This window comes from Doryrhamphus excisus, linkage group LG5 (genome assembly GCF_037039965.1).
Source record: "Doryrhamphus excisus strain RoL-2023G ecotype Guam linkage group LG5, RoL_Dexc_Guam_v1.1, whole genome shotgun sequence".
Taxonomy (NCBI): Eukaryota; Metazoa; Chordata; class Actinopteri; order Syngnathiformes; family Syngnathidae; genus Doryrhamphus; species Doryrhamphus excisus.
Window position 1 is genome coordinate 8610322 of NC_136361.1, and position 13543 is coordinate 8623864.

At 42.7% G+C, this 13543-nt stretch overlaps 1 protein-coding gene across 14 annotated transcripts in view; it reads left to right on the plus strand.

Annotated features, from left to right (window-relative positions):
• The window catches only part of syngap1b (synaptic Ras GTPase activating protein 1b), a 194619-nt gene that overhangs the window by 153867 nt on the left and 27209 nt on the right, over nucleotides 1–13543 (plus strand). For 10 of the 14 annotated variants that reach the window (XM_078790642.1, XM_078790646.1, XM_078790647.1 and 7 more), the window contains 8 exons: nucleotides 1857–2093; nucleotides 3379–3580; nucleotides 4784–5013; nucleotides 5073–5274; nucleotides 5657–6250; nucleotides 8091–8516; nucleotides 8595–8768; nucleotides 9897–10108. In XM_078790642.1, the coding sequence (XP_078646768.1) occupies nucleotides 1857–2093; nucleotides 3379–3580; nucleotides 4784–5013; nucleotides 5073–5274; nucleotides 5657–6250; nucleotides 8091–8516; nucleotides 8595–8768; nucleotides 9897–10108 (2277 nt within the window). The remainder of the gene's footprint in view (nucleotides 1–1856; nucleotides 2094–3378; nucleotides 3581–4783; nucleotides 5014–5072; nucleotides 5275–5656; nucleotides 6251–8090; nucleotides 8517–8594; nucleotides 8769–9896; nucleotides 10109–13543) is intronic. The other 4 variants (XM_078790643.1, XM_058053244.2, XM_078790645.1 and 1 more) reach the window with 3 other exon arrangements.

The window sequence follows — 13543 nt, forward strand, 5'->3', positions numbered from 1 at the left end:
CAGAGATGGCCGAGGGTGGAATTGAACCCTGGTCTCCTAGCTGTGAGGTCTGTGCGCTAACCACTCAACCGCCGTGCAGCCCCCTATTTTAAATTATTTAAATTATTTGTACAAATTACTGTTTACGCTGTACATTGTTGTTCATATTTGATGTCATCTATTTATTCTCCACATTATTATTATTCACCCTCGGCCATCTCTGTGTGGAGTTTGCATGTTCTCCCCGTGCATGCGTGGGTTTTCTCCGGGTACTCCGGTTTCCTCCCACATTCCAAAAACATGCTAGGTTAATTAGCCACTCCAAATTGTCCATAGGTATGAATGTGAGTGTGAATGGTTGTTTGTCTATATGTGCCCTGTGATTGGCTGGCGACCAGTCCAGGGTGTACCTCTCGCCCGAAGACAGCTGGGATAGGCTCCAGCACCCTCCGCGACCCTTGTGAAGAAAAAGCGGTAGAAAATGAATGAATGAGTGAATTATTATTATTATTATACGGGAGCCAGGCAACGACATTTCGTTGGCAATTTCACTGCTGTGATATTGTGCAATGACAATAAAGAAAGTATCTAATCTATCTGTCACGATCGGTCTTGGGAGCTTTGCGGTTCGACCCCAGGATGAAGAGAACAGGTAAAAGGTTGATTTTACTAATAATAATTGCAGCAGCAGGCTACATCAATGATCCCACGTGGGGAGAAGCACACACCTGAACTAAATACACAGGACAAATTAGGCACAGGTGTGGGTGATAAGGACAACCAAGGCAGACACGGCAAAACAGGAAGTCAAATACAAAATAAGAGTGCCCAGAACGGAAACCAAAGCCCAGGAAGGTAACTCAAACAAACTGTCACATGGGAACCCACACGGGGCCTGACACTATTTATGTATCTCATTGTGTGGAAATATGGGCTAATAACTATAAAAGCAATCTTCACTGGCTAAATGTACTGCAAAAAAGGTCAGTAAGGATAATTCATAATGCCGCCTACAGAGAACATACTAACTCCTTATTTCTAAAATGACAAATACTTCAACTTGCTGATATAGTTCATCTTCAAACAGCTAAAATAATGCATAAGGCTAAAAATAAGCAATTAGCTAAAAATGTCATCCAATACTTCTCTACAAGAGAGGAGAAATATGATCTCAGGGAAGAAGTACATTTGAAACACTTCTATGCTAGGACTACGTTATGCTAGCCATAGCATTTCAGTATGTGGAATCAAACTATGGAATGGATTGAGTAAGGAAATCAAACAATGCACAACGATGAGCCAATTCAAGAAACAATACAAGCAGTTGATGTTTGCTAAATACAAGGATTACTTCAGTATGAGGTACATTATTAAAAAAAACACACAAAAAAAACCTTAAACCTGTCTTATCTGCCTTATGTCTATTTTATTAGTTAATTTGAGTGTAAAGGTGACTATAGGGGTGTTATTTCATGTCTAGGAGGGCTCTAATAAAGTTGAAAACCATATTTAGAAGGCGGTAAAAATGTCGTACTTCAGTATGAGGAACATTATTAAAAAAAAAATTATGGAAAGCAGGAAGTGAACAAATGTAACAGTTCGTGATTGTAAAAGTACCAGATGGAGGGGTAGGATTTAATAAGCTTTGCTTCTTCCTACTCCTTTTGGACATGTGGAACTGGGAACTGATTATTATGGGATGCACTCAATTGGAATCTGATGCATGTTCAAATGAAATAAAACCATTACCATTACCATTACCATTACCATTACCATTACCATTACCATTACCATTACCATTACCATTACCATTACCATTACTTTACTTGATGTGAAAAAGTACCTGAGACTTCCTTTATGTCCTATCCGCATGGCAGCGTGTTCCCGCGAGAGCTTAAAGAAGTGTTCGCCTCGTGGAGAGTGCGCTGCGCCGAGCGAGGTCGAGAAGACATTTCCGACCGCCTCATCAGCGGTTCCCTCTTCCTGCGCTTCCTCTGTCCCGCCATCATGTCGCCGTCCCTCTTCAACCTGACGCAGGAGTACCCCGATGAGCAGACGTCGCGCACGCTCACCCTCATCGCCAAAGTGGTGCAAAACCTGGCCAACTTCTCCAAGTAAGCGTTGCTGCCTACACGCACACACACAAGTATTGGCAAGTATTGGGACGTTGTTGGGATTTTGCCTTCATGCACCACCATCATTGTTATGATAATAAATATACACCATTTATATTTCATACTTGGAGAAAAGAAAAGTAAGTAAGGATGGTTCCATTGACTGCACATTGACGTGTGCCTATGAAAATGAACAAATTCTACATAAAAAGTATAATAATGAATTAATATTTTCTATTCATATACTATTTATTGACTTATTTGGTTATTTTATTAGTATTTAGACATGTGCAAATAGTTCTGAGCCAGTGGACAATTTAAATATTTCTACATATTAATATAATATAATATAATATAATATAATATAATATAATATAATATAATATAATATAATATAATATAATATAATATAATATAATATAATATAATATAATATAATATAATATAATATAATATAATATTAGAATAAAATTAGAATATATAAATAATTAGAAATATTTTGAAAAATGAAAATAATAATTGCAATAAACAAATAAGAATATGTTGGATTTTGTGACATGTCCAAATACAAAATATTTTTTCTACATAAAAAGTATAATAATTAATTAATATTTTCTATTCATATACTATTTATTGATTTATTTGGTAATTTTATTAGTATTCAGACTTATTTAGACCATTAATTGTTTTTACTAATGTTATTAATATATCACATTTATTGAACATTTATGCAATTTTGTATATTTTGTATTATAAAAATACAAAATAATTAGAAATATTTAGAATATATTTTATAAATATAACAATTGCAATAAAAAATAAGAATATGTTGGATTTTGTGACATGTCCAAATACAAAATATTTTGGGGTTTTTTTTTTTGATATATTTATTGTATATCTTGATATTTTGTCATCCATTTTCCAATAAAAATAAGAATAAGTTATAAGAATAATAATAAGTAAAAAAAACAACATCTGTGTATGATTTATTATGATTTCAATGGTATTATAATAAAGTTATTGTTTTTTATTATGAAATTGGTGTAATTGCAACTTTCAGACAAAATCATAACACATACTATTGAACTCAAATGTAGCTCATTGTGCAAACAAAAACCTGTCTATATTACCTTTCATTGTAATCCCAGTCAAAACACTTTTTCCACCTTATTTTTCCATATTTTCCTCCATAAAAGCAGACCATAAAGGTCTAGAAAGCCAGTCTTTTCCCTCAGATGATGCCTCCATTAAGAGTCTTTGGTGTGGTTTCCTTGGCGCGGGTCAGGTTTGGCAACAAAGAGGAGTACATGTGCTTCATGAACGAGTTCCTGGAGATGGAGTGGGGTTCCATGCAGCAGTTCCTCTACGAGATCTCCAACCTGGACAGCATCAGCAACGCCGGCGGCTTTGAGGGCTACATCGACCTGGGCAGGGAGCTCTCCATCCTTCACAGTCTCCTCTGGGAGGTCATGGCACAGCTCAGCAAGGTCAGCGCCGATATAATTGACATGTAAACTTTTCCTGTTGTCCTATTGTGAATTGAATATGATAGGCTTAAATATAATACACTTGAAATTACACTGAATTACACTAGAATTCTATATTCAACTAATGGAAACAGTAATAGTCTGTTCCAGTGTGAAACTGTTATTGAGGAGAGCACAGAATTTTGGATTAGCGCCTTCTGTATGTTTTTAATGTCATAATTAAGTTTCTTTTATAATTGAGCAAAATGTAAAAAAAGTAATAATAATAATAAAACAAAGCACTGCAAAATGCTATTTTTTATGTAATTTTTCAAATAGTTTTACTATTTTTTTGTTTATAAAATGATATATAATATTTTGTTTTTAAATATAGATTTTGTTTTAATTTAATTTTTATTTTAATTTATTTTTTATTTTTAGATTATTAAAAAAATGCAAAATGTAAAAAATAATAATAATAATAATATAAAGCACTGTAAAATGCTATTTTTAATGTAATTTTTAAAGTAGTTTTACTTATTTTTTGTTTATAAAATGATATAATATTTTTATTTTAAATATAGATTTTGTTTTAATTAAAATTTTTAATTAATTTTTATTTTAATTAAATTTTTTTTATTTTTAGATTATTAAAAAATGCAAAATGTAAAAAAGGAATAATAATAATATGATATAATGATATATAATGTTTTTATTTTAAATATAGATTTTGTTTTAATAAAATTTTTAATTTAATTTTAATTTTATTTTTATTTTTAGATTATTAAAAAATACTAATACTATAATACTTGTATTTTTATTAATCATTTATTATATTTATGATTATAATATAATTCAAAATGCCTCCGTCACATAACTTTAGAGGCAAAATAACATTGTTTGGTGAAAGTGTAAAAGTAAGCGAACGACTGTTGTTTTGTGTCACAGATGACACACATCTCTTTAAAATGTCATGTTTTGAAATGCCGTGCAAGTGTAAAAAGAAGTTAACCTGAAAGTGTTCACTCTGATATGTAAGAACATGTATGTTCCTATGCTTCATGTCATTTTCATGTGTCCCAAATAGTCAAAGCTAATTTAGCTAATTAGCTAAAAAGCTAATTGTTTGATACCCGTTGGGATATGCTGACGTTTTGTGCAACTTTGGAGGCATATTTGTCCCACTTTTGAGGTTCTGCTGGTCTACTTTTGATTGGCGATTAGGTGTCAAAGGTTCTTTCCGTCCTCCAGGACGCCATCATCAAGCTGGGCCCTTTGCCCCGCCTCCTGAACGACATCAGCATGGCCTTGCGTAACCCGCACCTCCAGAGGCAGCCGAGCCACCAGACGGACCGCATCCAGGAGCGGCAGGTGGACCGGCTGCTGTCCCGACCCAGCTTCAACAGGGGCATCTCGTCCGAGTTCCAGAACCTCATGATGAGGGATCTCAACAGGTAGATGACCCAGATGACACCTGTTCTTCATCCAAGTCCTAATGTCGCGTGTCCACCAGTTCGATAGACATCACTCGCTTGCCTTCCCCGACCTCCACGGGTGGGGTCATGCCATCCCGCTCCCAGATGAGCTTTCAGGACCGAGACCACCTCCATCGAGCGTCATCCAAAGACATGTTTTACGTGTCCCGCCCTCCCTTGGCCCGATCCAGCCCGGCCTACTGCACGAGCAGCTCGGACATCACGGAACCGGACGCAAAGGTGAGTCATGTGGGGCACGCCTGGGGGAGGGGGCACGGGGGGCGTCCTAATCATCATCCCATCCAGTAGGTTGAAAAGTGGTAGTGAGATGAGTATGACGAGCATGGTTTGTCATACTCCATGGAATCTCTGGATCAAGGCTGTAGTCAATCATGACATCTGCTTGGTTTGCTTTTTTTTCCACTTCATCCTCAAGCGTATTTCCTGGGAAATACTTTGAGGCATTCCCGATATCCAGGCCCCTCTGCGGTAAAAACACCACCCTCACCCATACATCACTCACCTGACATGTCAAAGTAGCAAAGGGGGCGCTGCAGCCCCCATAAAGCCGCCCATGTAGGTGCTCAGTGTCAGTAAAAGCGTATCTATGATGGACCTCCAGGATTCCCGAATGAACAGCGTGTCTAACCTGCAGTCGGTGGACATGCTCAACTCCTCCCAGGCCTCCATCGCCGGCATGGGCAGCTTCGGGGGGCTGAGCAGCGGAGGCGGTGGCGGCCTGGGGTCGGGCCTGAGCAGCCAGCTGCGGGCGGGTGGGAGGTTGTCAGCTGGCTCCGGCGGCTCCAGCATGTCCGGCGGCCTCCGGCTGAGCCAGCTGAGCCAGATGGGCACCACCACCGACTCGCTATCCCAGCAGCAGCAACAGCAGGCCGCCGCCATGCGCTACCCGCTTTCCTTCCAGAATCCCCTCTTTCACCTGGCGACCGCCGACGGGCCCCAGCAGCAGCCGCTCCATCACCAGCAAAGCCGGGCTCAGCCCCCAGCGCCCCTGCTGCTGGCCCCCGAGCCCGAGCCGTCGCATCAGGGCTACATGCCGCAGTTCGCACACGGAGGGTTCTCTCGCAGCGAGGACCTGTCCACCCTCAGGACCCGGGACGGGCACCTGGGCCAGCCCAGCATCATCCACTCGCACAGCTACAGCGACGACTACAGCAGGGCCGACTATGGACGCCGGCAGATGTCCATGCACATGCAGGTACATGTGTGGGCCGTCCTCATGTCACCTTCGCCTTCCACCTTTCACGTCACCGGCGCTCACGTACTCACGTACTCTACTCTGGGCTCTGAATATTGTTTTCCATCTTGTCTGACTAGGACAGTTTATTCATATTACACACGTACCTTTGGGTATGACGGACGCAACCAAAGAAACACAACGAGACAAATATTATGTATTTGTATACATACAGATACTGTATATGGACCCTCATTATTAAACCTTTAACTTTAAAATGATGGACCGCAAATTCATTCATTCATTCATTTTCTACCGCTTTTTCCTCACGAGGGTCGTGGGGGTGCTGGAGCCTATCCCAGCTGTCTTCAGGCTAGAGGCGGGGTACACCCTGGACTGGTGGCCAGCCAATCACAGGGCACATATAGACAAACAACCATTCACACTCACATTCATACCTATGGACAATTTGGAGTCGCTAATTAACCTAGCATGTTTTTGGAATGTGGGAGGAAACCGGAGTACCCGAAGAAAACCCACGCATGCACGGGGAGAACATGCAAACTCCACACAGAGATGGCCGTGGGTGGATTCGAACTCGGGTCTCCTAGCTGTGAGGCCTGCACGCTCACCACTCGTTCACACCGTGCAGCCCAGGTCCCAAATTCATTCATACATTTTCTACCGCTTTTTCCTCTCGAGGGTCACGGGGGTGCTGGAGCCTATCCCAGCTGTCTTTGGGCGAGAGGCGGGGTACACCCTGGACTGGTGGCCAGCCAATCACAGGGCACATATAGAAACAGGTCCCACATTGACTTTGTAAAAAAAAAAATATTCAGGCTTCGCTACACATCTTGAGTAGTTTCTGTATCCCAAACACTATTGCCCTGCAAATGTTCCTCATACTTGTGCAAATTTAATACTACCTTATTAAAGTAATTTAACAAAAAGTAATTTCAATAACATAAACAAAAAAGGGCTTCACTACACATCTTTAATAGGTTGTGCTAGAGATTAACTAGAGATGGCTGAGGGTGGAATTGAACCCTGGTCTCCTAGCTGTGAGGTCTGCACTAACCACTCGACCACCGTGCCGCCCGGAACGCAAATTGGTTTATTTATTATATATTTTATGCTATATAGTTTTTATGCTATATAGTGATTAATTAATTAGTTTAATTAATTATAATGATTAATTCATTAGTTTTTCACAGACAATCAAGTCAATACTTTCAATAAATTCAACATTTTTATCCCCCCAAAAAAATGTACTATTATTAGCGATGTTATATCAGGATTTGATTCTGCGATACGATGCCGATAATCCCTGAGCAAAATCGTCCGATACCGATATCGATATCAATACTGATCACATACATGAAGTGTACAAGTTTAAATGTGCTACTGGCTATATTAGGGGTCACCAAGGTTATTACTTTACCACTTTTACCAGAATATCAACAAAATGCTGGTATCCATAACTCACCTTTTCTATTTTACGATGAATTTATTAATTTTACTGTCAAAACATATCACTCTCACAAAGACAAGAAGGAAATCCCACACACGGCAGACATGCTTGGTCTGGATGCCGCTGTGGGGGCCGAGCTGATCGGCGTTTTAAAGCAAGTAATGGCCGATATCGACACTGGTATCGGCTGATACCGATCGGCGGCTGATCAATCAGAACATCTCTAATTATAAATATTTCAGCATTTCAATACTATTACTGTATTATCATATGTTATTATTTCCTGTAAGTATAAATCAATCAATGAAATCTAGGCTATATATTGCTCATAAAAATGGATTTATTGGAAGGTAAAAATGTTGATTGATTATTCCTTGTTTCATTTGCAAGGATAACATCCAGCAGCAGCAAATGATGGGCATGGCCTCCCAGACTGGAACCTCCCACTCCTCATTGGCCACCACCCCTCCCTCCACAGTCCAACCGCGAGCAGCCCCACCCCCAAGCCAACGCGTCAGATCCCAGACGTCCCATCAGCTGTCCGTCAGCGCGGCCGCCGCTCCTGCCGCCCCGGCCAAGTCCCGCCCGCAGAGCGGCAACCTCCTCCAGTCGCCTGAGTCGGGCTATGGCGGGCGGTCGCACGGCGGACGGCAGCTGTCCGTCAAAGACAACACGGCGCCGGGCCTGCCTCACCAGCAGAGCTCGGTGAGGGAGTCGGGGAGTCCGCAGGGCACATCCAGCCCCACCACGCAGCAGTCCCCGCAGCAGCAGCCTCAGCAGCAGCAGCACCTACTCAAGCCCAACATGAGCAAACAGGCAAGTGGGACGTCGCTTCCTTCCTTCTTCTACCAAACTCGTCAGCTCACTTGGGGTTTTTACCATTTGCCTATGCAGGGCTCCCAGTCTCCATCCACCCTCAACCCCCCGACCCCGGCCAACGAGAGGACAGTGGCCTGGGTGTCCAACATGCCTCACCTGTCGGCTGACATCGAGACTTCCCGCATAGACCGTGAGGAGTTCAAACTGAAGGAGTACTCCAAGAGCATGGACGAGTCGCGCATGGACAGGGTGGGTGCGCCCTTTTAAAGACACCCCGATTTTGTTGCTTTGATGTTGTTTTCCGTTGCTTTCGGGTATACCAAAAAAAATTGTATTTGTCGTGTACTGGAGTCCGTCGGACCACAATGTTGCTTTTTTGTGGTGTGCTCAAGTATGCCGGACCACAACATTGTTGTTTTGCCTTGTGCTTGAGTATCAGAATGTCACAATGTTGTTGTTTTTTGGTGCTGTCAGGTAGATCAGACCACAATGTTGTTGTTTTATGGTGTGCTCAAGCATGCCGGACCACAACATTGTTGTTTTGCCTTGTGCTTGAGTATCACAATGCCACAACATTGTTGTTTTCCATTACGCTTGAGTATGTCAGACCACAATGTTGTTGTTTTTTGGTGCTGTCAGGTAGATCAGACCACAATGTAGTTGTTTTTCCATTGCACCTGAGTATGACAAACCACAATGTTGTTGTTTTTTTGGTATTGTCAGGTAGATCAGACCACAACATTGTTGTTTTGCCTTGTGCTTGAGTATCACAATGTCACAATGTTGTTGTTTTTTGGTGCTGTCAGGTAGATCTGACCACAATGTTGTTGTTTTATGGTGTGCTCAAGCATGCCGGACCACAACATTGTTGTTTTGCCTTGTGCTTGAGTATCACAATGCCACAACATTGTTGTTTTCCATTGCGCTTGAGTATGTCAGACCACAATGTTGTTGTTTTTTGGTGCTGTCAGGTAGATCAGACCACAATGTAGTTGTTTTCCATTGCGCTTGAGTATGTCAGACCACAATGCTGTGGTTTTGTGTAATATAGCGTATATCAAACCACATCGTATTTGTTTTCCAGTTGTAAGGAAATGACAGCACACATGAAAATGCTCTGCAATTGAAAAGAAAGACCGGAGGCAGTCTGGAATCACACAGTGAATGCTCATCTGTAATCACCAACAGTGAAATGTGAAGGAACGAGCAGATGGTGCTCAAATCTCATCTCAGCATCAAAGCCATGAGGTCTCAGATAGTTTGCAGAAACCGACAAATGTACTCCTAAAAAAAAGAAAACCCTCATGGAATGCCGCCATTCCCTCTGGAGTATTTGATCCAGCAGCTGCCAGTCTAAATGAGCCTCTTCTCCCACAGGTACGAGAGTACGAGGAGGAGATCAACTGCCTGAAGGAGCGCCTGATGATGTCCCACAAGAAGCTGGAGGAGTACGAGCGCCGGCTCTTGACGCAGGAACAGCAGACCAACAAGATCCTCCTGCAGTACCAGAACCGACTGGAGGACAGTGAAAGGAGGCTGCGGCAACAGCAACTGGAGAAAGACTCCCAAATTAAAGGAATAATTAGCAGGTAAACGCAGGCTGGTGTTAGCACGGAGGCACGGAGAGGCCACCGGGGGCGCTGTTGAGTCTGTAGCCGGTTGCAGGACTCGCTGAAGGACATTCACATGCGTTAATGTGAGCCTGCAGTTGATGGAGAGGATGCGGAATGTGTGCTGAAAAGTATCCAAAAGTATAGGGCGTGGCCTCCTACATACAGGAAGTGAAATGTGAAGGCAATTTTTTGTCCATGTGTCCTCCAAGCATGCCTTTTTTTGTGGCCTAAAGGTGACGATGACGGGCTTCTTCTTCCATAACAAGCATGCCTTTTATGGACTTTGCTTTGTGTGTGGGAGAGAGGGAATAGTTGACCTTCCACAACTTGTTCCCGCATCCAAAATATCCGATTTGGAGTACGAGTTGAAGTGAGAGTGGACAGGAAGCTGGACCTGATTCAGCGGCAAAGACGCCACAGATAAAGATTAAGGTTAAAGGTTACCGTAAAGGTTAGCACATGAAAGAAGAGATGAGCCACCATGAGCGGGCACATCAGACTCGCTCTGTGTTTTTATTATTTCATTTTCTCAGCCGAGTGTCTGTGATTACCCGTTAAGCGCCTCCTGCCAGGAAAATCAAATCGCTCCCGACGTCATCTTGGGATGACTGCGGAGACGAGGCCCGCCGCCGTCTTATTGTGTGACGACGTAATGGAGTACTAGTCTTTGAGCTCCTATCGAACCAGCACAATATGAAGCGCCTGAGTGGAATATTGATCACGTCTCAGTTTGTACTCACACGTGTTTGCAAAACGCTGCAGTGTATCAGTTGTTACATGGTACGCTCCGGTGCACAGAAAGAGTCATCGCACTTTGATGTACGTGTATCAGACCCACAGGGTTGTTGTAATGGTGCATTCAAGTGCATCAGACCCACAGGGTTGTGGTTTCACGGTGTGTTCAAGTACATCAAATCGCATGGTTTCTGTTTCATGGTGTGTTTGAGTAAGTGAGTTTGACGACAACAAATCGCATGGTTGTTGTTTCATGGTGCTTTGAAGTACATCAGATCACACGATTGTTGTTTTAATGGTGCTTTTGAGATCTGACCGAATGGTTGTTGTTTTATGGTGCATTTGAGTACATCGGATCACATTGTTATTTTAATTGTGTATTCAAGTGCATCAGACCACGTGGCTGTTGTTGTAATGGTGCATTCAAGTGCACCAGACCACGTGGCTGTTGTTGTAATGGTGCATTCAAGTGCACCAGACCACGTGGCTGTTGTTGTAATGGTGCATTCAAGTGCACCAGACCACGTGGCTGTTGTTGTAATGGTGCATTCAAGTGCACCAGACCACGTGGCTGTTGTTGTAAAGGTGCATTCAAGTGCACCAGACCACGTGGCTGTTGTTGTAATGGTGCATTCAAGTGCACCAGACCACGTGGCACACTACAATGTTGTTTCATGGTGCGTTTATTTTAGTTTACAACATTGTTGTTTTGCATTGCACTTGAACATCTCAGACCACAATATTGGAGGTTTGAGTATGCCAGACTACTGTGTTGTTCTTAATAGTGTGGTCGAGTAATTTCAGCAAACAACACAACGTTGTTGTTTTGCCACGCGCTCAAATGTATCAGACCCACAATGTTGTGGTTTTATGGTGCCTTTAAGTACATCACAGCAAGTACGTATATCATACCACATATAGTTGCGTTAATGGTATGTTTGCGCGCATCAGACCACGTGGTTGTTAATGATGCGTTTGAGTGCATCAGACCACATAGTTGTTATTTTAATGGTGATGAGTGCATCAGACCACATGGTTGTTGTTTAATGGTGCATTCAAGGGCATCAGATCTGATGGTTGTTGTTTAATGGTGCAGTCACAAGCTCAAGAGCATCAAACTTCATGGTTGTTGTTTCACGATGCGTTCGATGACATCAGACCACGTGGTTGTTGTTTCATGGCGCGTTCAAGTATATCAGATCACATGGCTGTTGTTGCATGGTGCGTTTTAGTGTGTCAGATCACATGGTTGTTGTTTTAATGGTGATTTCAAGCACATCAAACCGCATGGTTGATGTTTAATGGTGGATTCGAGTGTATCGGACCGTATGGTCCTTGTTCAATGGTGCATTCGTGTGCATCAGACCTTATGGTCCTTGTTCAATGGTGCCTTCAAGTACATCAGACTACATGTCTGTTGTTTAAATGGTGAATTTGAGCCCCCAGATCACACGGTTGTTGTTTCATGGTGCATTTGAGTGCATCAGACCAAATGGTTGCTTCATGGTGGCTTTGAGTACATCAGTTTGTTGTTTTAATAGTGAGTTTGACGACAACAAATTGCATGGTTGTTGTTTCATGGTGCTTTGAAGTACGTCAGATCACACCATTGTTGTTTTAATGGTGCGTTTGAGATCAGACCAAATGGTTGTTGTTTTATGGTGCATTTGAGTACATCGGATCACATTGTTATTTTAATTGTGTATTCAAGTGCATCAGACCACGTGGTTGTTGTTGTAATGGTGCATTCAAGTGCATCAGACCACGTGGCGGTTGTCGTAATGCTGCATTCAAGTGCATCAGACCATGCGGCTGTTGTTGTAATGCTACATTCAAGTTCATCAGACTACGCGGCTGTTGTTGTAATGGTGCATTCAAGTGCATCAGACCACGTGGCTGTTGTTGTAATGCTGCATTCAAGTGCATCACACCATGTGGCAGTTGTTGTAATGCTGCATTCAAGTGCATCAGATCATGTGGCGGTTGTTGTAATGGTGCATTCAAGTGCATCAGACCACGTGGCGGTTGTCGTAATGCTGCATTCAAGTGCATCAGACCACGCGGCTGTTGTTGTAATGCTGCATTCAAGTTCATCAGACCACGCGGCTGTTGTTGTAATGGTGCATTCAAGTGCATCACACCACTCGGCTGTTGTTATAATGGTGCATTCAAGTGCATCACACCGCACGGCTGTTTTTGTAATGCTGCATTCAAGTGCATCGGACCACTCGGCTGTTGTTATAATGGTGCATTCAAGTGCATCACACCGCACGGCTGTTTTTGTAATGCTGCATTCAAGTGCATCACACCACTCGGCTGTTGTTGTAATGGTGCATTCAAGTGCATCGGACCATCGGCTGTTGTTGTAATGGTGCATTCAAGTGCATCGGACCACGCAGCTGTTGTTGTAATGCTGCATTCAAGTGCATCAGACCACGTGGCTGTTGTTGTAATGGTGCATTCAAGTGCATCACACCACTCGCCTGTTGTTGTAATGGTGCATTCATGTGCATCACACCACGCGGCTGTTGTTGTAATGCTGCATTCAAGTCCATCACACCGCGCGGCTGTTGTTGTAATGCTGCATTCAAGTCCATCAGACCACGTGGCTGCTGTTGTAATGGTGCATTCAAGTCCATCAGACCACGCGGCTGCTGTTGTAATGCTGCATTCAAG